Source organism: Lepisma saccharinum, chromosome 1 (genome assembly GCF_977018435.1).
Source record: "Lepisma saccharinum chromosome 1, izLepSacc3.1, whole genome shotgun sequence".
Taxonomy (NCBI): domain Eukaryota; kingdom Metazoa; phylum Arthropoda; class Insecta; order Zygentoma; family Lepismatidae; genus Lepisma; species Lepisma saccharinum.
In genome coordinates, this window is record NC_139229.1 from 216539775 (window position 1) to 216565193 (window position 25419).

A 25419-nucleotide genomic window follows, 5' to 3' on the forward strand; every position below is an offset into this window, starting at 1 on the left:
TGTCTCTCAAGTTGTGATATAGAAAAGTTGTCAAATCATTTTTCTTGCTCTAGATTCCCATAGGCCAATGTATTATTATTATTATTATTATTATTAATTGAATACGTTAACTTTGTCGGTTCACCGCACAATTGCCTGTATTCGGAATTGCATTGAAATCATTTAGCTTATTCGAATATGTACGAAGTACATAAGTTCAAACAACCAGCATCATTTGAAGCAAGTCATAAAATATATGTCTTCTGCCTTCAAAATAACGTCTGGTTCATTGAGTTTGATATCTCTCTCTAGCAAACGATCTCACAATAAACACCTTCTAATTTGTGTGCAGTAATATAGTGACGAACTCTGAACTAAACTTCAGGAAACTTATCACCTCACGTTTTAGGAATTAGTGTGTCTCTGTAAAGAGCAGTGAGGTATACAATCAGAGATATTTTCAATAATATGCTTCAGTTGTGTAATGCCAAGATAGGGAGCTTTATAAGAAAAATCGAATGGCATAGGCAAACGCTGCAGTTAAATTTATTGAGGGAGTAAAGATATCTGCATTGAAACAGAGAAAGTGTCGCTTATGCACGTGTACGTGCATATATGTTCAACGTGGTTAGAATATATGACATGTGTTGTTAATCTTTCATCTCCATTCGGAGACATGAAATTAGACGACCAGCAGATTTTATTTTAAACATGAGAAAAATGGGTAGAATGAAAAGGAGAACAATATATAAATGTAATTTTAGTTTTAGACCATAGAGATAGTACCCTCTACTCTTGCTTTGGAAAACCATGAAAAGTATGTTATTGTGAGCATATACTGCACGTCAAAGATCTGATTTCCAACACTTTCTTTACATCATCTCATCAGTCACGCAATATGATTCCTCTGCAAAAGAAAGTAACTCAATGCACACAATAGGGTGACGCACAAACTAAAGTCACGTTTTACTAGACTATGATCTAATTCTGTGGATATTTATCCTTATGATGAGGAAATGTAAGGACTGCATTAAAATTAAAGTAAGTTAGGGTAGTGTAAATTAAGGAATACATTAAGGCTTATTGCTCAATTCGTATCAGTTTATTTTCAACTGTTTAAAGGCTATAGATGACAAACAATTCATAATGTTGTCTAAGGTAAATTAACCGTAATATCCGTATCCAATGCCGCCGAGACCGTAGCCAAGACCAGCACCATAACCTCCCCATCCTCCGAGACCGTATCCTCCGTAACCTCCAAGACCGTATCCTCCCAAGCCTCCAAGACCGTATCCTCCGTATCCTCCAAGTCCGTATCCTCCCAAGCCTCCAAGACCGTATCCTCCGTAACCTCCAAGACCATAGCCAACAACAGGGTGAGTGGCGATGGCGATTTTGTTGTTGTTCTGGCTGCTCACTCCGGTGATTCCTACAGCTAGAATTCAAGAGAAACATCATGATTGGGTCATTTTTTATACCAATAGATATTGAATTCAAGTTATAAAGAAAGTAGTACAGTTTGTCAAATTAAATATACATTTCTGTAAACTGTTCGTACTCACATGAGGTGATAATTTTGCTAAATTAAAATAAATTAGAATTTGCTATAGCTGAAGAACGACTTTGAAATGGAATTTAAAATATAATCAACTAGTTCAATTAATTCATTTCCAAAATATGTTATGAATCAAGAAGGAACAAATCTTCTTCCCTTTTCTACAAGTTATGCCTTTATATTTATTTAAGGTATATAGATTCTTCTAGTGTGAACTAAAAGTCAATTGAATGTATACTCACCATAGGTTGATCCAATGATCATCATCAAAGCAACGGCGAAGATGGACATCTGTAAATGAGAAAAGGATATGTTTATAAAGATCGTACACTAACTCTATAATCAAATGTAATACAGTAAGCTATAATAGGAACATGTCGCTTGGATATTTTATAGGAGAACAATCTTATCTAATATAACCTAAATGTTATCTTCAAAATGTATTTTTAGGTACACGTTCATTCTACGTATTACTAAAATTGTCAGATCTATTGTGATGGAGTGGTAAGTGAGACGGATTAATCGACATAGAGATAATGACCTTCTGCCTCTTTTCGGGCGTTGGTGTTGTATAGATTAATGAAATTTATCATCTTTTTTCATAGTGTTATTGTAAGGAAACAAATGATAGAATATACCTAGGTAGCTATTTTTAATTTTAAATTATATGAATTTTATTTTATGTCAGATATTCCATACCATATAACATAATTATTTGTGTGTGTATGTGTGTGTGTGTGTGTGTGTGTGTGTGTGTGTGTGTGTGTGCTTTTGCAGATGCTACCTTATGGGGACACTCGTCAGTTGTGAATCCACCTTATGGGGACCACACCGACTTGTGGGGACCAAAATCCGGTCCCCACAAGGAAATCGTTACGAAAATACATTTAGAAGCCTCGGATCACTGCTCTTGAATTTTTGAGGAACGATAATGGAATTACCTAAAAGGAAGTACATGGAAGAACCTGATGCATAGCATCCTTAGTTGGGAAAAATTTGATTTTCACGTGTCCCCATAGGGTGGCAAATTTCAATGCAACGTGTGGGATGAGCTTACTATTTTCCTCACCAGGTGGCAGAAAAATCGCGTCCGCGTTACACACCCACACGCTCTGGTTTTATCGCCCTTGTCGGTACCCGGGGGGAAGTGGAGTAAGGGGGGAAGTTTCGGGTGATGGTGCGGTGAGAGGGGGAGCGCATACACACGATTTCTTTCCGAGTAGACCTTGTGGGTACCGGAGAATCACCTCCCGGTCAAAGGCCAAGATATTAAAGGTGTATCGGCGCTCGTCAGGAGAGGTTGAGACAGTGTCTGGCTGAAGGTCACTTTTTACCCCACAGCTTTCTGGAATTCGATTTCTGAAATACTTTTAATTCTCATTATTTGGCGCCATTCCCCTCTATCCAAATCTATGTTTCGCAACCGGTGTTCCTCCACAAGGTCACGGGTGTGCTGCGAACTTTTCTTGTAGTAACAAAATGTAAATGTAAATTATTTAATCTGACTACCATGCGAGAGATCCGGGTTCGATCCCCAGCGGGGGAGAACCAGTATATTTTCCACCTGTTCAAGCGGTTCTGGCGCCCACCCAGCGTCGTATAAAGTGGGTATCTGTAGAAAACTTTTGGCGAAAGAAGGTGGCCATGGACGTGGTGCTGATCACTTCACCCCCACCTTCGACCGTGATCAAGAAAGTGTAGGGTCCAAACTCCACGCCCACTTTACTCCTTCATGGCATGCTGCAATGCACAGGGAAGCACTTTACTTTTTACCTTACAAATTTGTTTTCTTATGTTTGTATTTTTCGCTCTGTCATTGTCATGACTTAAATAAGACGCCCCTTGATGGCAAGGGTCAGTTTCTTATTACACATACATAATCTCTACAGGCGTTTCGGATCCATATAATCAGCTGCATGAATCGTTTCAATAATAATAATAATAATAATAATAATAATACCAAAAGTACCTATGAGTGCAGTGAATTGGATTATTATTATTATTATTATTAGTAGTAGTAGTAGTAGTAGTAGAATTTTTTACTGATTATATTGTAACTCATTCCTAAACTTTTAATTTATATCAACAGTGCCGTAATGTATTTTTTTTTAGATAAATAAATTTTATGATGTGCCGTGTTCAATACTGGATAATTTATGGTATTCTGCGAGGACAAGAAGGTTGCGGAACATTGCTCAACCTTTACTTTTAAAGATGATCGAGTATTTTGAGGGGTTTAGAATTATCAGAAGGAAAAAGAGGGGAACATCATACTTTCGGAGGTATTTTCTTATGCCCTGGTACCTTAAAATTAACTCAGGGCGTGAGTTCCGCGATTTTTCTTTTACGGATTCCCTTTTTGATTCATCCTTTATTTTCCTTATTTTTTGTTTACAGTAACTCACTGCGACATTGGCATGAAGAACCAAATTTGTTCGGTTTTCCTGAACAACGTTGGTTTTACAGCATTCTACGAGGAAATAAGTAAGATTAAAATAAACGTTAATAATAGTAGAAGGTAAATGTGTGTTAGTGTTCAACATTAATAATATTTATGAATACAAATACAAAATCACATAAGTGTGTAATTGGTTTGGTAATGTTTAGGATAGGTTATATTGTGCGTCGTGCGCCTTAATGTTAGTGTTAGTGTGAGAAGGAAGTCATGAGCTAAAAAGACGTCCGTTAAAAGTGTAAAGTTAGAGAGGGTAAATACATGTTGTTCAGTTATTTTTCCCACTTATTTCTCCTTGCTTCAACCTCGATAGCGAGAAAAGATTAAGATTCAGTTTCTTTTATTACTTAATTACTGCGATGTGTAGGGAATAAAACCACAGAGTAAAAAACGAGGGAAGAACAACGTCAATACCTATTTTGTTCTTTATTTCTTGACTGTAAACTTACTGTTCTCTAGGACACAGCATATATATTATGCAAATTCTGTCCCAGAAGTAATTAGACCAATTCTGGAAAAATCGTTTTGTTGAAGGTACTGGTGTGTTTAAGAAGGATATCGAATTTGAACCTTCTCAGAACATTCTCTGCACATAAATACTATCAATTACATTCAATACCAATTTTTTTGCCCGACCCTGTGACCGAGTGGTTAGCACATCGCGCTGCGACGCCAAGGGTCCCGGGTTCGAATCCCGGTCGGGCTTGGTTGTTTGTGAATATCCATTCATCAATTTCATCATTTCATCACTCATCCCCATCTTCGCAAATTAGCCTAGAGGCACAAAACGCGAAGTAAAATAAACTAAATCAATCAAAAAATCAATACCAATTTATGTGATGTAAAAATGTGAATAGAATTTATATTTTTTCACATATGCCTTTTTGAATGTAACAATGCTATTGTACGTTTAATATTGTTGCCAAGTTGCTGGATGACTTAGAGACAGTCAAAGACGACAGTTGCTACCACTATGTTATCCAGATACCTGTACCCTGCACCGTCCCGTTCCAATTTATTCATCATTGTTGTGGCCTACCAGGAAGGAATCCTTGATTCTTCTAACTGTTAAGGGTTTTCAGCGACGCATTTATGCGCAGCAACCGTAGGCGTAACGTAGCAGGGGTAAAGGAGACACTTGCTCACATTTTTTTTTTGGTTTATGGAGATTCAAGAGATAATGGTACTTTTGTTAACCTCCTGAAACCCGAGGACTACAGTAATCAGTAATTTTATGATTTTGCAAATGTAACACCTATTTATCAAAATAGTCCTGGATGATATTTCTATGAGCTGCAAAAAAGAAAATATTCTGCTCAACCCCCCCCCCCATGAGTTAAGCTCCAAATGTTTATACTATAATCTGAGCATACGAAACAAACATCGAATATTTCATTCTGTAAAATTACGTAAAGTTTTATGGTTGGCGTAAAAGTGTGGAAGAAATCGAAGGAAAATTAAATTTAGATAAATAACATCATAAAATCGGATCGTCTTAATGTGAACGAAATTAAATAACGTCTATTTCTGCCATGAATTCAATGGCGCTTCCAGAAAATTAGTAAGAAGCCTAATGCTGCTTTTTTCACTCTTGCAGATGTATCTTCCCAGTATTTCATATTATTTTTGACCGAATCGAGCGGAAGTTTACGTCCACTTTATGCCCGATCTGACCGAACTGGAGCTACAAATTCAAAGCGCGACAAGGACAACTTGAAACGTGACCCCGTAAGAAATCTAAGCCTGGAACCTATATTTACAAGATCAACGTCCTAGTTCGCAGTGGCAGAGTCGTCGCCTTGTCATCAAGGGGTCCCTGGCACATAGTGGTTCGGATCCCACTTTAAACTGTAGATTCAGTCCCTATTAGCCTAACTGAGCATAAAGTGGACTTAAAACACCAAATCAATCAATCAATCAATTCAGCTAATTGTGCATATAAGTAAGCAATGATGAGTAAATAAACAAGCACCCAATCACAAAAACCATCCTTCAATTTTCCGCTTCTCATTAACTTAATTCATAGTTTCCAAAAACCTTTCAGCAGACGTGAATAAAAAACAGTAGGTCGTTCGCCGTGACGTAAGCATATCAGAATCAGCTGCCTTGTGACTTGAGAAGGAAAGGAGAAACGTGACAGGTCAGAAAGTTCAGATTGCAATGTCTCGATTCGTGATACCCACACACATGCTTGGAACCTAATGTCTTGTGTTTCGTTGTTGATAAAAACACAGCAGCCCCAGAAAACATTTGTGGAAGTTGCTCACAGCATGTCCACTGCTCCATTTCGACCTTGAGTTCTTTCGCTGGAATCACTTTGAACTGCATCGTGTGATGTAGGTATATTGGAAGTCAAACGTCCCATCTTGTGAACGTCAAAATACATACATCTTTTATTATGAAGTTGATATTACAAAATATATTCTACGAATGATGTGATAAAAAATTAATGGCAGTTATTTTCCTCAGGACGTCTAACTTCCAAGCGGGTAACCAGGGTTCGATTTTCGGGTGGGGCATGATATACTTTCGTAATTTTTTCCGACCTTGTCCCCGCATAAAGCGGGTCTGGGCTCACAGACTTTCAAATCTATTGCTACCTGGGGCCAACCCTGAGGGGTAAAGGCGGCGGCAGCGTGCTGCTGATCACATCACCTCCAAATGCCCGAGATCGAGTTCGAGAATATGAGGGGGGTCCTATACCTATATCCCTTAAATGTGCCTTTATGGCACGGTGCTATCTGCACGGGGAACTTTACCTTTTACCTCACATTTATCACAATAAACAAGCTATGTTTAATATATATTAAAAAATATAGTTCTGACTGGGTGAAATTATTTTTCATGAATTTCTGTAACGTTACTAAACACGATATTTATTGCCATACTATTTTTATATTATATTTTTGGATTCTTTTATATTCCTTTCAGGAAACTGATTAGCGAATGTGTAAAGTGTTTCTCTCCAAGTCCATCAGCCCGTATGAACGATCAGTGCCTCAAAGCTACAAATTAAAAAATCTGATAGACCTAACAGATAGTAGGTAAACACATCTCTATCGGACAGTCCGTTCTTTTTGACCGTGAGGGACAAGAGTCGATGCGAGGTGAGACATCCATATCACAGAATCTGTTGACGCTACATCCGCAAAAATAAACACAATTTAACGACAAAGAAAATTCTAAACAATCCCGGTATAAATTATCTCGAATCCAATCCAAAAGTCGGAAACCACCCACATATTTTTTCCAGATATTATCTATTTATTTATTTATTTAACAAATGATCCCACAGAACATTGTTCCATTGAGACATACATACATTTTGTGCATTATATTTGTGCATTACATATATCTGTGCATAACATAAATTGTTTCACTAACTAATATACAGACGAACCCCTCACCCCTTTCTCCACTGAGCCAGTATGGCTCTTTTTTGAATGATTGAAATGACATACTGTTTATATCAACGCTCGGATCATTTGCTACTACTTCATTATAAGTTTTACCAGTTTTCCACATTCGAGATATATTTACATAATTTGTTCTAGATTTTGGTACATGAAACAAACCGGGTTTCGGTCTGCTTCTCATTTGAGGTACATGATATTGTAATGCAGATACTAACCCCATAGAGTCTATTTTGTTATTTGCAATTTTATATAACGTGCTCATCAAATTAAGATTAAACTTTTCTTCAGTTTTTTCAATGTTAAACTGCGATACAAGCTCAGAGTACGGATTGAATTTAGGATATACTTTGTCTTCTCTATATGAACCTCAAGAACTTGGACTGAATCATTTCTATTTCCCTCATATGTTGTTTTTTTTTTTGTCCAAGGGCTGCCATATTACCGATGCATATTCTACGAATGAGCGTACTAGGGAGACATACAAAAATTATTAATATTGATGCTTTCTAGATCTTCCCCACATATTTTTATCAATCCTAATTTCTTATATGCTTGGCAGTGGTAGTGGCACCGCCTTGTAATCAAGGGGTCCCGGGTTCGATACCCGGTGGAGGCACAAGTGGTTCGGATCCCACTTTAAACTGTAGGTCCAGTCCCGATTAGCCTTGCTGTGCATAAAGTGGACTTAAAACACCAACCCAACTCAACTCAACTTATATGCTTGATTAACGATATGATGCACATGCTCTTTAAAACATAGATTTGCATCATACGTGATAACAAGATCCGTGAATTTAGTGACCTTAGCTATTTGTTTTCCTCCCATCTGACACTGGAAGTTTCTTTTTATTTCAGCGTTTGTTATAGACATTACCTGACATGTATCAAGATTAAATGAAAGTCTATTATTTTCGCTCCATTGTAGTAATCTATTTAAGTCTGCCTGCAAGTCAAGGCTGTCTTCGTCAGAGCAAATTGTTCTAAATATTTTTACATCGTCTGCAAATATAAGTCAACGTGATTTCGTAATAATTTTCTGGAGGTCATTAATAAAGAGTAAGAAAATGAGTGGGCCCAAATTGGATCCCTGCGGCACCCCAGAAGGCGTAGGGTATTCCCGAGATATGTATCCTCTATAATTGACAAATTGCTTTCGGTCCATGAGGTAAGATTTTAGCAGCATAATTACGTTTTCACAAATATATTAAAATACGATAGTTCCTGAAGTAAAATGTCATCATTTACCGAATCGACCGCCTTGGCCAGGTCAGCATAGATACCTGTTTCCTTTCGTCTAATTCATAAGCTACAAAATGTGCAAATTCGGCAACGTTTGGGATTGTCGACCTCCGCGATATAAAACCATGTCACATTGGAGATATAGCCGGTCGTACGTTGGCCATTATTCTGTCGTACAGTATTTGTTCAAACACTTTGCAAAAAACTGAGAGAATTTACGCTGGCCTAAAGCAATCAACGTTCTTTGCATTTGCCTTTTTTTGGGAAGGGATTAACTTTAGTAATTTTCCATTTTGATGGGAAGTTGTGATGTTCTAAAATGTTATTGAATATTATACTCAATGGTTTTATTAGCAGTTCAGCGCACCCCTTGACCACATAGGGAGGAATGATGTCCATCCTCACTGCTTTTTTGGCTTTCAACATTTTAATTGCTTCCTCGATATCATTCAATTCGATATACGATATATGGAGTTGGGAAAGCACTCCGATTTCGCACTTATCTGATTCAACTATAGAGTACTGTAAAGAATCTTTGTACACCGATAGAAAGTAGGTAGTAAATGCATTTACAATATCGTGTCCATTGTGTAAGATTTCATTGTTGTATTCAAACGTATCACTACCTGAATCCCTCTTTTTATTTCTAATATAAGTTCATACATTATTTACATCTATCCGTATGTTTTCCTCCGTCTCACGGATGTACGCTTTGTACGCTGCTGTTAGCCCTTTCTTTATCTCTTTCCTAAGATTCTTGTATTTCCCTTCATGATACTCTGCGTTGCAATGACTTTTTCCCCACTTTTTGTAATGATATAATTTTGACATTATTTTCCTAATAATGTCACCATTGAACCACACAGGATATTTAGGTATCTTGATGCGTTTCAGTGGTACGCAGTCATTCAAAATATTATACAAAATATCATAAAACGTATTAGTTAGTGTATTGACATCCTCAATATCGCATAGATTTACCCAGTTATAGTCTGTTAATTTTCGATATAAAGACTGGAAGTTCGCTTTTTTGAAGTTTTATTGAAAATTTACATTTTCTGCTTGAGTTGAAACATGGACCATTAATGTAGCCATATGCGGTATTAGGAGATAAAGTGCTTCATCTCTGAGGCATGTTAGATACCCCGTCCGCCATATTGGATTCGCCATATTTGATCTAACCTTTTTCAAAAATGAGAATCTGGGTAAGTAACACATCAAACACATCTTTGACAGTTTTCGAGTTCAGGAGAACCATGATTAAGTACGTAATTTTATATTATGCAGACACTCAAAAACGAATAAAAATCCCTTAAAAAGGATTTCAAAATGTGATATTTCAGAAAATTTCACGTTATTTCGGTATGACACATGATCCCCTTTCCAATTAAAAAAAATAAGCAGATTTGAAGTTGGAGCGGGTATTCTTGTTGCACTCTTCAGTCCAAGACATAATGGTAATGATATTATTGGTTTAACGTTATGCGTTGTCATGAAATTGGGTGGTTCCATGTTTTTGCCTGTTTATACGTCAGTACTTTTTGACATCCCGTAACTTCGAAAGTAATACAGATATCTGAAAACCGGATTTCACCATTCAATTTTTCAGAAATTTTACATGAATTTGATATGCCATTTGAAAAAAAAGAAGGAAAACTTCCTATCCACTTTCATCAATTGATTCTCATTGTGTTGCGATTAACCTAGAGAGGTAGAAAAATATCGTAGAATAACAGAACAGGCGAAGAAAGTAAGGAATGGACACATAGACTCCTACATGCTGCACGTGATTGCATTCACGGTTTATAATATCTGTAGAAATTATATGGGTGTTTCTCTTTCGACTTTCGAATCACCCTGAATTTTAAAGTGGTGACGTGACCGAAACGGTTCGAGCTATAAATTGAAATTTGTCAAACCAACCGGACGCGTTATTAAAAATCTCCATTGGGTCTTTCATTTAATTGTTGTAGTCATTCACGAAATAATTGTATAGATAGTCAAAAACCATAAAATAGAAGCGTAGATAGGTAGACCTATCAAATACTAGCATGGAGCGGTATAAACTATCTGGATGCGAGTATCCGTCTGTTTATGGGAGGCAAGAATCGAAAGTCAACAATGAAAATATTCTTATACTTAAATATCTTGGACTCAATTAAAGCTACGAACGTGTAATTTGATAGATATGTTAAATAGCAACTTCCATGGGCGTAACTTGGGACCTAAATTGGAGGGGGGGGGCAGGATCAAAATTTGTTTCATCCCATAACTACTGTATTTGTAAAATTAAAAAAGTTATATTAATATAAAATCAATTTTTAATTAAACTTTTAAACTCATTAATTATTTATTGGAAAATTAACAAGCCGAATAGAAATTTTAAACACACAGCAAACTTTTGTTGTTATACTTAATTTAAACTTAGGAGATAAAAGAGCATTCTTCTTTCTGGTTGCAAATATTAGTCCTTGAAGACTTGTTTTAAGGTGGCCTTCCCCACCTGAAAATACTTGTTTCAAATGGTACATGTTAGAAATTTTAATATTGAAAGAGTTAAGGTCAAACTGTTTCAACAGTGAATAGATTATGATCATGCACATTCGCTGATGCCAGAATTATTTAATATATAGCAAACTGTTTGCATTTAAGTATTCAATTTAATATTTTTGATATTTAAAGTAACATCTGGTTATTCACGTGGGAATTTACAAATACAATTGTGGTCAATATTTTTAAACTGTAATCAAGGGACCCAGGTTCAATACCTGTTGGAGGCCCACAGTGATTCGGATCCCACTTTAAACTGTAGGTCCAGTCCCGATTATCCTATTAGTGCATAAAGTGAGGTTAGAACAACAACTTAACAATATAATTTATACGTCACACAGCATGCATGAAACTTTTCAGATTCGTTGACTTTCTGCTATCCACTGTGTACGTCCCAGCACAGAAATATCGACTTGTATGGAAATTTTCACACGCATAAATCTTCCACGGTTTCATGTGATTTCCGGTGGCCGTGAAGAGCAGGACTTCCTCCATGCCGTAAGGACCACACAGTATTTGCAAAGCCCTGAAAACCTGGACAATACCTACTTTATAAATTGGACATTTAACCAATGTAGTTCTCTTTCTAAATTTTGTAGTCTTTTCTGTGAGAGGGCGCGATAGTTCGCTCTTTGTATTTCTGCCATTTTTTAAAGAACAAGAATCAGAACTCAAGTATGTATGTACGATGAGTCCAAAGTGTACCTGGGGAGGGGAAGGGGTGATTCTGAATTATTTATCATCATTTTTACCCCTGTATCCTCATTAAATAATAATATATTTCAAGAAAGCTGGTCACGTGCTTTGTCCAGAATTTCAGGCCTTTGAAAAATCTGTGCCATGGTGGGCAAAGTATGCAGTACGGTGTGAGATTGTTTGTATGAATTTAGTTTCATCTAGAACAGTATAGTTAAACTATTTTTTAGCGTGTAAATTTTACAATTTGTTTGCAGCAAGTTTTGTCACTCATGTTGAGCAGTTAATACCTCTAGTGCATAATGGTTCTATTATTGCAGAAGAAAACTATAAATGAGCCCAGCAACTCATCAATTCCTCCTCTGTAAACGATATCTATTCTTCAAATACAAGTGATAAAAATGCAATAGTTTTGCGCTATCTATGTTGAAAAATGATGGTACCCAGCCACGCAAGAAATGTGGGCTTTAGAAGGGAATTCCTTCAGTATTTGGAATCATGTGATACGTGGCATCTTCAAGAGTATCCGTGAGGTCATAAACATATATAGACCATAATACAATTTCGAAGGTGTTTTTATGCATAGCATATTTCGATCTTTATATAGCATATAAATCCGATCCGCCACATACCACATATAGCACACAAGTATGAGTGAAGCTTGTAGTTCTAATGAAGCTTCAGGCCTCCCCGATGGGGAGGCAAGCAAGGGGTCCCGGGTTGTAAGCAAGGGGTCCCGGGTTCGATATCCGGTGGAGGTACAAAGTGGTTCGGATCCCACTTTAAACTTTAGGTCCAGTCCCGATTAGCCTTGCTGTGCATAAAGTGGACTTAAAACACCCAATCAATCAAAAATCTAATGAAGCTTCAGTTTCCTTTCTTGACGAGTTGCGTCCGAGTAAAATTAATTTATAATTTTGGACCTATTAATATCATTCGTTTGTTAAATATACAAAACAGCAATAAGGCGAAGTATTTAATGCCAAGTAGCTTTGAGTATACAGTGTATTGGTCCTGAACCTCCGAGGACAAGAAAGAATGCTCACAGCATCCTGAACTCACGGAGGTTGTCAATAATGGTTTGAACAGTTCATTTCAAATTTGGAAAATGTTCTCGTAAATGTTGTTCCTCACACACAAGAAAGTTCTGGGTTGAAACTCATTATGAGTGTTCTTATATTCACACATTCCTGACAGCACATTGAGTTGTGAACTATTTTCTGTCTCTGACATTTTATGTGTGGAATATACCTCTCTTTCACTCAACACATGATTTGGGGGGGGGGGCGGTTTCCCGCCCTTGCCTCCGCCAAGTTATGCCTATGTACATGGTTTGTCAAATGGTTTGTCTGTTTGTAAGTGAGGGTAAACAATTTGACAACATATACCTGTCGATTGCTCAGAAATAATTGCAAATTGGATTAAAAGTAGTCTTAAGTCTAGTATTATGGAATAATTGACATGTTGATAAAATTGTTTGTCTGTCAATGTGAGTTCAACTATGGATATACTACTTTCTGATTAGTACACATAGCATAGAGCATTCGCAGTTACACTGTAAACACCGTTCTAACTTCTTTTTACATATCTACGACGTGACATAAGCATGAATCATGAACTCATGAAATAAGTGGAGGGATATTCGCACATGCATGCTTTACTTAGAATTTCAACCTGAGGTTCATAACGCTATGCTTGATCATTTTTACGTACACTGCTGTTATCCTCTAATCAACCAGCCCGAATAATGAAGCAAATTTGCATGTGAAAATTTAAAACTGTGGGTTAACTTTATTCATGTATTATAATTATGGACGGAAAATACATAAAATGTGATCTTTATAGTTCGCTTTTATTCATCGTACCTTCATCAACTATTTGTTTCGTTAACGGAAATGTCGAAGTTGCCAAATTCGGAACATAACTGTGGTACAACTTGCTGCACATGGAAGAAAAATATTATTTAAAGTTCTGTGTAAAATGAAATACACTAACCGTCGGAGTGGTCAGCGCCAGGGGCATGAGTATTCTTTCTGAGTATCACTTAATCAATTTCATCTAATCATCACTCATCCTCATATTCGCGACTATCCAAAAGTGGCAGAAATTCGAAGTAAAATAAACCAAATCAATCAATCAATCAATGAAATATACTAACTTGAAGTTTACAAAATATATTTACATGTAACTCGTACATAATCAATTTACAATCCATTGATGGAAATATATTTGCTAATTTTCGGTGATTAGAAGACAGTCAAAAGTTCTACTAATTCTTGACTTTGGTCGTTGAGATGTTCTTAAAACGTGCTCATTAAAACTTTCGAAAGCAGATATTTTGATGCATTAAGGAAGATTCAGGCAAAAGCAGATTTCAGAAGAATAAGTAAACAAGAAACAAGTGTCGTTTGAAGCGAACATTAAGAAGCAAGTGTGACTTTCCAGACCGGGGCGACGCAATAAGCAGCTCAGTTGCCTGTAGATTGGGTGACTCTCGGAAAGGTTTGTTTTTTCTATAGTCTAGTTGCACCGTTCACGTGCAGTGAATGCTGTTTTGAAGATTGCAAAGAAGATCCAGGTGTTGTATCCCTTGCATTTTGTTGCTTTGGTACGAAACCCTCTGTTGGTTCAAGCAACTTGCTTCTCTCCTGTACGTACTTGTTATTTGTATATTTTGTATGAAATCTTCGTAACATAAATGTCATAGCCAAGAAAAACCTCGGAGTACTTGTAATGGTCGGATTGAGCATTACTGGTTTTGGAAATATGTTAATTAATTGCTGGCCAGCTACAAGGTGTAGGGTAAAGTAATATGTTTTTCATGTGCGTACTTATATGTTATTACAGGATGTAAGTGTATGTGCTCATTGGATTGTGCTTTGCTGGATATTAGATTTTTTTATCACCCCAGTGGGGGAGATGTCTTTCCAAAGACCGTTACAGTGGAATTTTTCAACGCTACGTGGTCCACGTCCACAGACGTTTACCCAGACTATAAAAAAGTCAATTGGGCTTTATAGAAAACAGTGTTTCCCCAACTTTCGACGACGAGGAATGTCTCGTCGAGTTTAGTCCACTTTTGGTGGCTAGACTATTATAAGAATGTAGCATTTGGTGTAAGCCAACCCCTGTTTGCTGTCCCAAGTCCCCTTTAGAAAAGTTTTAAATATTTGGATATTTCCGTATTGAATAGTTGATGCCCAAAAGAAAGAGTAAAGGCGTAAGGATACGCATTTGTAATGAACGGAATATCATTTCAGCTGAGGGTAGGCCCGCAGAGATAGTTTTGCAAAGTTATATACGATATATAACAACGTATAATAAACAATATAATCCTACTAGAAATGTTGTTGCTGTTGTTGTTGATTTGGTGTTTTAAGTCCACTTTATGCACAGTAAGGCTAATCGGGACTGGACCTACAGTTTAAAGTGGGATCCGAACCACTATGTACCTCCACCGGGTATCGAACCCGGGACCCCTTGATTGCAAGGCGACGACGCTACCACTGCGCCATCGAGGAGGCACTACTAGAAATGTTATGATTTGCTGAATTAACTCTAAGAACTACAGTACTGTCCATTTTAAACCAGTTGTTCATTCACTTGATGTACATGCGTAACGAACCAGGGACTAAAAATATAAATTGTTATGTGAAACCCCCCTTTCGTATTTCCGGCTCAAATATAATCTGCTCGCTTTGCACCCAGGGTGAGGTGAAAGGAGGGATTTGAAGGATTAAAGCAGGAAGTAATCCAGAGGGCCGGATAGAAACCAGGGACTGGGGGCTAACCTTTCAAAGAGGGGGGGTTGCACTTTCACACACTGATCCTAGGTTCTAGGTTCGAATCTTGGGTAATCGATGTGTGTTTGTTCCGTCATCTATCTCATCAAATCATCCTTCATCCTCATTGATTGTGATTAACCTAGAGAGGTAAAAAAAGGACGTAAAATAACAAAACAGAAGAAAGTAAGGTATGGACAACAACGTTCCTCCGAATAGAGGAAACATTTTATTTTGAAAATATCAAAGAGCTTCTGTCAGCATTACAGTGTCGCCGAGAAAGATAGAAAAAAAGGGGGGACCGAAATATTTTCTTAGGAATAGTCAAATTTTATTCCCATGAAATATCGCATACAAAATGCATACTTGAGGTAAAAGTTGGTTAAATGACAATTTTTCTTGTAGGGACAATTTTTCTTGTAGGCTAAGGTATGTTCATGTACGCATGTGTCAAACATGTGTACGACCGTGAGGTGCCGCTCCTCCACCCTTGTATTCCTCAAATCCTCAATTGCTTGTTATCATTGTAGTGAAGAAAGTTGTAAAATTGTAATCAACAGGGTCGTAGCGAGTAGTTTCATTGAGAAGCAATTAATCTTCGTTTTTAAAATATGTTCTAGATTTGTGTTTGAACAAGTTGGAGCTAGGGTTGCAGCTTATCATGTTCTCCATGGGTATCGAGGCATTTAATAATGCCCTGAGTTGTCCTAAAGCACAGATTCGAACGACATTATGCGGGTGTGTCTACGAAAACCAATCCAGTCAGGAAATCAACCATCAGCTTGTAGATCCACTGTTTAAAATAGTAGCTTTGACACCACTCGCTTATACACTATGTGGAAGAAAGTCATTGGACACCACATGTCAGCGGATACCATCAGTTTTCTTGCAATCAACAGGAGGTCGGTCCGCCTTGGCAGCGATAACAGCAACTACACGTCATGGTAAACTGGCCACAAGGTCGTGTAGTACATTGAGTGGGATATTCCACCGTTCCTTCTGCAGTGCAGTCACCAACCCTGGAAGTGTAGAAGGGCGAGGCGATCTCGAGCTCAGTTGGAGCTCCAGTTCGTCCCATAGATGTTCGATAGGGTTGAGGTCAGGGCTCTGAGCAGGCCAATCTAGTCGGGTGACATTATTTTCTGCATACCACTCCATGGTAGCCCTGGAAACATGACAAGTCGCATTATCGTCCTGGAACACACATTCTTCGTTTCCATAGAAACGCCACAACGTGGGGACCATAGAGTTGTCGAGAATATCTCGGTACGACGCAGACGTCAAGTGGCCATACACCGGTACCAGTGGACCCACGCTATGCCAGCTGAAACAACCCCAGAACTTGATGCCGCCACCACCATATTTCACTGTGGGCACTACACACTCGGGTAACAGACGTTCTCCGGGTAATCGCCATACCCACACTCTCCCATCTGATCGAAACAGTGTGAAGCGTGATTCATCGCTCCATAGGACCTTCTGCCATTGCTCCACCATCCAGTTTCTCCGCTCTTTACAACAGCGTACTCTCTGCCGTTTCTTGCTTTTGTTATCAGGTGTTTGTGGGCAGCGGCTCGACCATGATAACCGAGCGCATGGGCCTCCTTGCCAAGTGTCTTGGTCGAAACAGTCAAATTGGTCGCACTTTGAAACTCTTCTGCATCGAATGCATCGGACGGGTCCCGTTTATCCGAATCTCCCTCTTCAGTACTCTCCTGTCCCGGTCGTCCAATTTCGTGGGTTTTCCACTTTGTGGTGCACTGCTGCAGTGTCCCTTTTCCTTCCACTTCTTGATGACAAAGACTACAGTTGATTTAGGGACCTGTCAGGCATCAGTTATGCTACGTATACTCATACCTCCTATGGTTTGGTTTGAGTTGCTGTTTTAAGTCCACTTTATGCACAGTAAGGCTAATCGGGACTGGACCTACAGTTTAAAGTGGGATCCGAACCACTTGTGCCTCCACCGGGTATCGAACCCGGGACCCCTTGATTACAAGGCAAGGACGCTACCACTGCGCCATGGGGGAGGCCCTCATACCTCCTATGGAGCAGCCTACTATGATCCCTCTTCCAAACATGCTGAGCTCTTTCCTGTCCGTCATTTTATCAGCGAATTATCTGAGAAGCCTCAGGCTGCCGTATATATACCCGTCTGTACTCTGTTTTCCATGAGGAGTTCATTTCAGAGTTGAAACCGGGATGTCCAGTGATTTTCTTCCACATAGTGTAGCAAGCAACTGAATGTGTAGATATTTGTGCGACATTAAAGCACTGTTTTTGTTGTTGTGGCAATGTTTGTACAATTCAAGATATCGTCAGAGATTAGAGCAGTTGCGCCAGAGGTTAGAGTAAGTTTAACTTGTTGAAACAAGTTCGCCACTTCTACCCAGTAGAGACACATAATGGTTTGGATCCCACTTGAAACTGTAGGTCCAGTCCCGATTAGCCTTAGTGGACTTAACACACCAAATTAATCAATCAATCAAGTTCGTCACTTCGCCGAAAGAAAAACTAAACATCTCTCAACTTACAACATTTTGTAATCGCGCAAAATAGCGAAAATCCATTTTCCTCACGCCTTATCGAAGGCCTTGACCAAATTTTACTCAAATGAATTATCACTCTAGTCCTCAAAGGTATACAGCGACTGTAAAAAAATCTGCCTAAAAGCTCTAAATTTACAGTAATTACCATCTTAGCAGAGTTGTAAGTTTTCTATTTTGTTCCCGCTCCCCCCCCCCCACCTATGCACTCAAAAGTAAATTTCTTAGTGGCAAATTGTACATCTATTGTTTGTTGAGTTTCGATGATTAAGCTCTGAATATTTAGTTTCTACAGAGCGTTGCAAATGTCAAAAATGGGTAAGTAGTGAATATGCATAAATATATTTACATACATACATACATACATACATATGTACATATAGGTAGGTATATGCATGGATGTAAGGTTCAAGTGACGGTAACATCCAATGGCTGGAAGCCCTCTGTTATGCTAAATGAAATGTGGCATGTATCATCAGGAAAGCAGATCAATATTTCTGCCTAACCTCTCTTTTTGTTGTTCGTGTTGTTGTTTCCTCACTATCATTTCAAGTTTATTTCTTAAAAAATAAAATAATGCGGGTTCAACCTTACTTTACTCAACTTTTCACACCACTAGGTTTCGTGCGAATTCTTCTCTTGTCTTTACAGTTACACATTATTTCACACGCATTTGTTTATGAGAGTTGTGAATTCGCGACAGGGCAAAAGTCGCTAGCAATGCTATGAAGAAAGCACAAACTCCCTTGCTCCTCCAATGTTTGTTTTGATCTGGTGGGGCCTACACAACACTAGGCCCCATCTCATAAACAAGGGTGTTCTAGGAATAACCAAAGAGACCCGGGAATTATGAAACATACATTGTCTTCCAAAATGAATGTAAAATTAAGTACATATCTGTAAGTAACTCTCAAAGTATCTTGATACAAAGTTTCGTTTATTATACAGATACAGAAGTTTATTATTATTATTATTATTATTATTTGAGGCTCACCCTGACTCAAAAAAAATAATACCTTGGGGTAATCCTCGGGAGTAAGGGCGGCCGGAGTGTGGTGCTGAACACATCACCACCAAAATGGCCGAGATCAAGAATATGTGCTCCCACGTCCCCTAAATTTGCCTCATGCACGGTGCTATATGCGCGGGAAACTTTACATTTTACCTACTACTACTACTATTATCATTATTATTATTATTAAATATGTGAGATATCTATATGCTCTTTGTGGTATTAGTTATTTCTTCGTTATTTTACGTCGCTTTCCGTTGGTTCGATGTGGCCTACAGACTGGGTATTGTTTGTCTCTTTCAGTACGGAATAAACATAACTTGATTCGGAAAGCATTGGGTCGCCCACGTCGTCTTCTTGACCGCGTACGTGACTTCATATGCTTAGAAAACAAATGCAGGTTGTTTCCACTTGACCTTGGAAGGGGTGGACTATAATTGTGTTTTGGTTCCATAAAGAATGCAGCGTATTCTTTCAATAGGTCGCCGCAGCATGGGATGAAAGGGAATGCTTCCACAACTAGCTTTCAGCTTCAAGCCCTGCATTTTCCCTCAGTAATAAACAGACAAGGAAAGAAAAAGGGGAAACCCCCGAAACCTCCTCCCGCATACGTTCAGGGGTAGGTGCTTATTGCCGTGGTGCCTTTAAAATAAACAAGGGCGTCAGATCAGCGGAATTTCGGCTCCCCCGTTTTTCTCTTCGTCCATGTATTGACGGTTTCAATTATATGTATGTACGAGGCACTAAAGCTAAATCTAGTTCACTTCTCATGGATATAGTGTACCAAGATTGTTCCGGCGTTCTAGAAACGAACTTGGTTGCAAGATCTTACTTGCTAGTAATTGAATTAAATTAATGGCATCCCATTGCTAGTAATGAAAACCGCGGTAGCTCAACTAGCGTCTGACTACCATGCGAGAGACCCGGGATTTTTTCCACCTGTTCAAGCGGCTCTGGTGCCCGCCCAGCGTCGTATAAAGTGGGTACGTGGAGGATACTGTGGGATATAAAGGCGGCCCACCTTCGGCCCTGATCAAGAAAGTGTGGGGTCCTAAATCCACACTCCGTATACGCCTTCATAGCTTGGTGCAAAGCACAGGGGAACACTTTACTTTTTATGTTAGTAATGAAACGAAGGTTGGGGAGCGGGGAGAATGTGTTAAGACAGAGAGGAAAAAGAGTGGTATTTTAGGAAGGTTATTAATTAAATGAGTTAAGCAGTGTGCGAATTAAGCGAAGGGGGTGCCGGTGATTTCCCCACCACAATAAATTTTATCCCCTGCAAAAGAAAATTATTTTTATCCCTGCCAGAAGTGTTTTTATCCCTCTAAAGAAAAATGGACTTCAAAGGATATATTATTCCATGTCTTAACTATGTAACAGACACAATTGAAAAATCATTTGTCCATTAATGGTCCATTCATAAGATTTCCCTGCCCCAAAGCATGCAGCTTTGTGGATTAAGGAAGGACACCATTCCGAAACTGACAATCTCACTGTGCCGAGACAACAGAAACTCAAATTTTCGTCGCATAGTGCTGATATTTTACACTTATTAAATTGTTCACAAGAAACTTGTAGGTATGTAAGATTGGCATTAAGTATGAACTTGGCAATATACAGTTGGTAACTTTTTCGGTGTTAGTAGTTCGATAACTATTTTCGTGTATGAGTTCGGGTTTACTTAGAATCAGGGGGGCCGCCAGGAGGTGGGGAAGGGTGCTTCATCACCCCTTCATTTTCTTCCTCACGCCGTCCAGCATCCCTTGTTCAACTTGTTAAACCATGTCATATTTAGCGTAGAAAGGTTTTGAAGTGAGATCGGTATTACTGCATACAACAGGCAAGTCATCGATCTTAATCTGACATCAGGCACGTATCCAAGGGGGCTCGAGCCCCCCACCGAAAATTTTCTGATTACACTAGATAAAATGAGGCTTTTAGTTTATTGAATAATGTGATCATAATTTGAGAGTTATGATTATCGAGACAAGACAGATAATGCTCTATAACCCTCTTATTGTTAATAGCACGTATCCAAGGTGGGGATCGGAAATTTTTCAAGTTACTTTAAAAAAAAATAGGTTTTTGTCTTCTTGAATAATAGGACGATGACTTAAAGAGAGAAATAATTATCAAGGCAAGACGAAGAATGTTCTATAACCCTGTTGTTCACGTAAACTTTTCTTGCGCTTTCGGTGTTGTCGCAGCAAATTTGAGCACTATGGAAAGACTTGTCAGCATTTGAAAGCTGCACAACAAAGGTAGCGCCACAAGTAGGACGATTCGTTGTAATTTTTAATCTCTGGAAAGCGCGAGAGAGAACGTTCTTGAATAAGAGAAGGAGTCGAACTACTACTGGCTATATTAACGAATCGTTTTCCTGCTGAACGTTCTAGAATATGAAAATATTCATTTCCCGGTTGACCTGTACAATAGAATCGGTTAATGAGACTTCAGAGGTAAGTGTGACAACTCATACAGTCGATTAGTGATCAGTCAGTGTCCATTGGTGGCTTTATAATATCTAGTGATTTGAAAATGAAAAGTAACGAAGTCTACATCTAGTTCCAGTTCGGGTCCAAAGATGAAGACAATGACGACAGCGGAACTTCCGGAGCCTCAGTGTAGTGCTATTTCGGGTCGAGGGCTGAAGAGATCAAAGGTCTCTTTCTCTAAAGTTAATATTTCAGCAATACCGGATATTGGAGCAGTTTATTAAGAAAGAAATAAACTGCACAAATCAACTGAAAAACAAAGTTCTGATTGATGATTTACTTGTGCCCAGACCAAATTCCGTGTATGCGGTTTGTAACCTTATATAATAGAAAAATGCATATGCATGTGTGAACCTACAGCAGATACTGATATTTCAGATATTGGCTTTTTTATACTTGTTACCCAGCAAGCCTTGATGAGTTACTAAGAGTCTAATGTTCCCGACAAATGGAGTACCGGACTAACTTTGTGACGACTGGTGTCCAACTGGAGGATATTGCAACATCGCGCTACGACGCCAGGGGTTCCGGTTTCGAATCCTGGCCTGGGCATAGATGTTTTTGATTGTCCATTCATCAATTTCATCATATCGTCACTTATCCCCATATTGGTAAGTTAGCCAAAAGGGGCACAAAAAGCGAAGTAAAATAAAGCAATTCAATCCCTATTTTTTTTGCCTCCTCACTATGGCCTCTTAATGCTAAGCCTTGACTACCAAGAGAAAGTAAATTTTCCTTGCACCGCCCCACCCCCAGGTTTTGGAATCCAATCGCCACCACTGGCCTTAAACATGAAATTTTGAGGTTTTCTCTATACCTCTTAAAAATATGTTGTTAGTGTAAGACTGTTTGCTTGTATAGATTCAATTGTTTTTTTGGGATTGTTGTTTTCCATTGTTATGCGGCAATAAAGAGAGCCCGAAATACAGGTTTCCACTGTATTTTTACTTATTTCGGCCCGTAATATCTTGGTTAAACAACACTACCAATTCTTTTTACTCGACCTGGAAGCTCACTATCAGCACTCACTGAAATAGCACATTACTTGGATATTGACGCTGTTAGTAGATATAACCCTTTAAATATTAAATTATTGCGAAATCCGCAACTTTAGAATTAGGCTTTTCTCAAAACAGCAAAAGGGAAGAGTAAAACTTGGTATGCCATATTGTATTTCTACGAAAGGTAATGAGCTTTTCTTGCATAAGTAATTTTTTTATGGAATACAATCTCAAAAAGTATTTTTTTTCTTCTTTCTATTGAAGACTCGTAGTTGCGCTGTCAGCCACCAGAAGGCAGTTTAGTAGCAGTGAGAAAAGTGGCTACAACTGGACAGCAGAAAGCGTTCTGTGTTCTCGTTCAGCGACATTTCCGAACAAGATTTGTGGTTGAACCGCCTTCTGGCAAGTCAATTAGAAAATGCTACAACATTGGTGGAATTGCGTGAGAGCATCACTGCAGCCATAGCCGACGTGGACCCTGACATGCTAGGAAGAGTGTGGCAGGAACTTGATTATAGACTAGATGTGTGTCGTGTAACACGTGGATCACACAGATAACATTTATAATACGCCAGGAAAAACATTTTGAGTTTTTCAATCTGTGTGTGCAATATCAGTCATTTACGTATCATTACAATGAAATAAATAGACACTGAAATCGGGAACATCATTTTGACTTACGCTGTATGTACAAACACATGGAAATAAAAAAGTCATTGGGGCCTCGTCCTATTTTTGAAGGGGAAAACATCAAAATGTTAAGAAATGTCAATGAAAATTATCACACTTCCTTCCCTATCAGAAAGAGGAAGACCTTTCTCCTCCCCTTCTATGTTTCAAATGGAACAGATCCTGTCTTGAAAAGTTGTGGAAGAGTTTCAGTTTTTTTCTTTCTTTGATGAGTAGCGTAGTGGTAAAGCCACCTCTTTGTAATCAAAAGGGCTCCGGGTTTAATGCAAGGTGGAGGTACAAGTTGTTCGGATTCCATTTTAAACTGCAAGTCCACAGTCCCGAAAAGTATTTATGTGCATAAAGTGGGTTTAAAAATAAAACTCTACCGAACTCTACACACAGGGGCATACCAAGGACTTTCGTTAGCAATCTTTTTGCCACCATTTCCTGCTTTAGACATTCTTTTTACTGGGCCAAACAGGGACTATGATTCCCTCCACCAGGGTGACCATCCCCCTCAAGGCCCTGAACGGAGTCTCCCAAATAAAGAATTTCAAGGCCCCAAGCATAAGGATAATAGTCCAAAATTCATAACTAAATTCGATCATCTTAACCACCCAATATTATTTTGATAAATATAGTAACTGATTTTAATTTGGATGCAATAGCCTATCAAGTGGTCAATAGTTATATCTTAAAATGTATATTTTCGACACGCAGAAAGCTAAGCACATTGATTTTATAGATAATTTGAAATGTCAGAAAATAAATAATGTGTATTCAGTGTTTTTGGTCGGGGAATAGATGTTAACAAGCCCACAACTTAATGATAAGATAGAAAAATTTAACTGGGCACACCACTTGCATGCGCATGATTTTTCTTTTCGGAGGAGGGCGGAATTGTTCTGGGAGAAGATGGGATATAAAATATTTCATAAATATTATTTTTTGCCTTCCCTTTTAAAGTTGTTCAAAGACAAATATCGGGGGGTCGTTTTAAGGGGAGTTTGCTTTTATCATTTTGCTTTTCCAGAGTTTTTTCTGCTTTCATTTGAAAAAATTGATTTTCTCAAAATTTCAGAATTTCAAATTTTCTCAAAAATTCATAGGTAATTGTGGAACTGCAGCAACATCATCTCCCCCAACCCCTACCCTGAGTACACCAGTGGGCAAACCAAATATTCATGCTCCAGTTGTCTTAACCAGAACTTGTTTGTTTGTATGACTGATTCAATTATCGTTTCATACACAGAGCCGTAGATAGTGAAAATAGAATTTGTTGCCTCCTGCAACAAATTCTCCTCTTAGGCTTAGAGTATTTCAAAGTAAAGAAAATCTGGATTGTATCTCACGTGTAAATTTCACTTTCAGCGACAAGTTTGATATGCACATCTTACATTACATATTTTTCTGTTGTATCGGGTTCTTTACAATGCGTTAGTATGTAGTATATTTAGTACAATTCTGACAGCACACGGAACAGACAATACAGTAGTATTTTTAATAGAACTTCTTCGTTAAAATGGTGCACCTGCAGGAAGAAATCGCACGGGCCAAGTCCTGTGAATAGGCTGGATGGGGAATAAATTCGAAGCAAAATTAGTGCAATTTGCCTTTGGGGCGCTCGATTTGTGGGATTGCGCGTTTTCCTGTTGCGAAAGCACTTTTAACCTTTTTGGAAAGTGATTCACCTAATGAACTGTGGCTAAATCTCCTAAATTTATTAAAAAATTCAATCAACACCAAGAATATTGGTCGTGTCTGGCAATGTAGCAGCCGACCTTCGTGGCGGTGTGATTAGCACAGCACGCTACGACGCCAAAGACCTCGGGTTTGAATTTCGGGCTGGGCATGAGTGTTATTTTGTGAATGTTCCTTCATCAATTTTATCATGTCATCATTCATTCTCATCGTCGCGATCAGCCAAAAGTGAAAGAAAAGCGACGCTAAATAACAAAAATGAAATCAAACCGTAATGTAGCTACAGTATAATCCTTCAGAATCATGTTATCAAGACC

At 38.5% G+C, this 25419-nt stretch overlaps 1 protein-coding gene and 1 non-coding gene across 2 annotated transcripts; both read right to left on the reverse strand.

Annotated features, from left to right (window-relative positions):
• Positions 1–1017: 1017 nt before the first annotated feature.
• On the reverse strand, positions 1018–16750 carry LOC145988853 (uncharacterized). The gene is made up of 3 exons (XM_083124095.1): positions 16691–16750; positions 1777–1825; positions 1018–1414 (listed from the first exon to the last, which is right to left on the reverse strand). Exons 1-3 carry the CDS (start codon positions 16748–16750, stop codon positions 1143–1145), a joined length of 381 nt encoding a protein of 126 aa, XP_082980221.1. The 3' UTR covers positions 1018–1142.
• Positions 16751–17630: 880 nt separating this feature from the next.
• Positions 17631–17705, reverse strand: TRNAT-UGU (transfer RNA threonine (anticodon UGU)). The gene has a single exon. It is a non-coding gene; the product is annotated as a tRNA-Thr (tRNA).
• Positions 17706–25419: the final 7714 nt, after the last annotated feature.

What these genes read in the sequence shown, in the direction of transcription:
- LOC145988853 (XM_083124095.1), bottom strand. Translation starts at nt 16,750, where the DNA reads ATGGGACGAACTGGAGCTCCAACTGAGCTCGAGATCGCCTCGCCCTTC. An exon ending in CGCCCTTCTACACTTCCAGG is followed by an intron (nt 1,826 to 16,690) that starts GTTGGTGACTGC and finishes TCTCATTTACAG; the next exon opens with ATGTCCATCTTCGCCGTTGC. An exon ending in GATCATTGGATCAACCTATG is followed by an intron (nt 1,415 to 1,776) that starts GTGAGTATACAT and finishes CTTGAATTCTAG; the next exon opens with CTGTAGGAATCACCGGAGTG.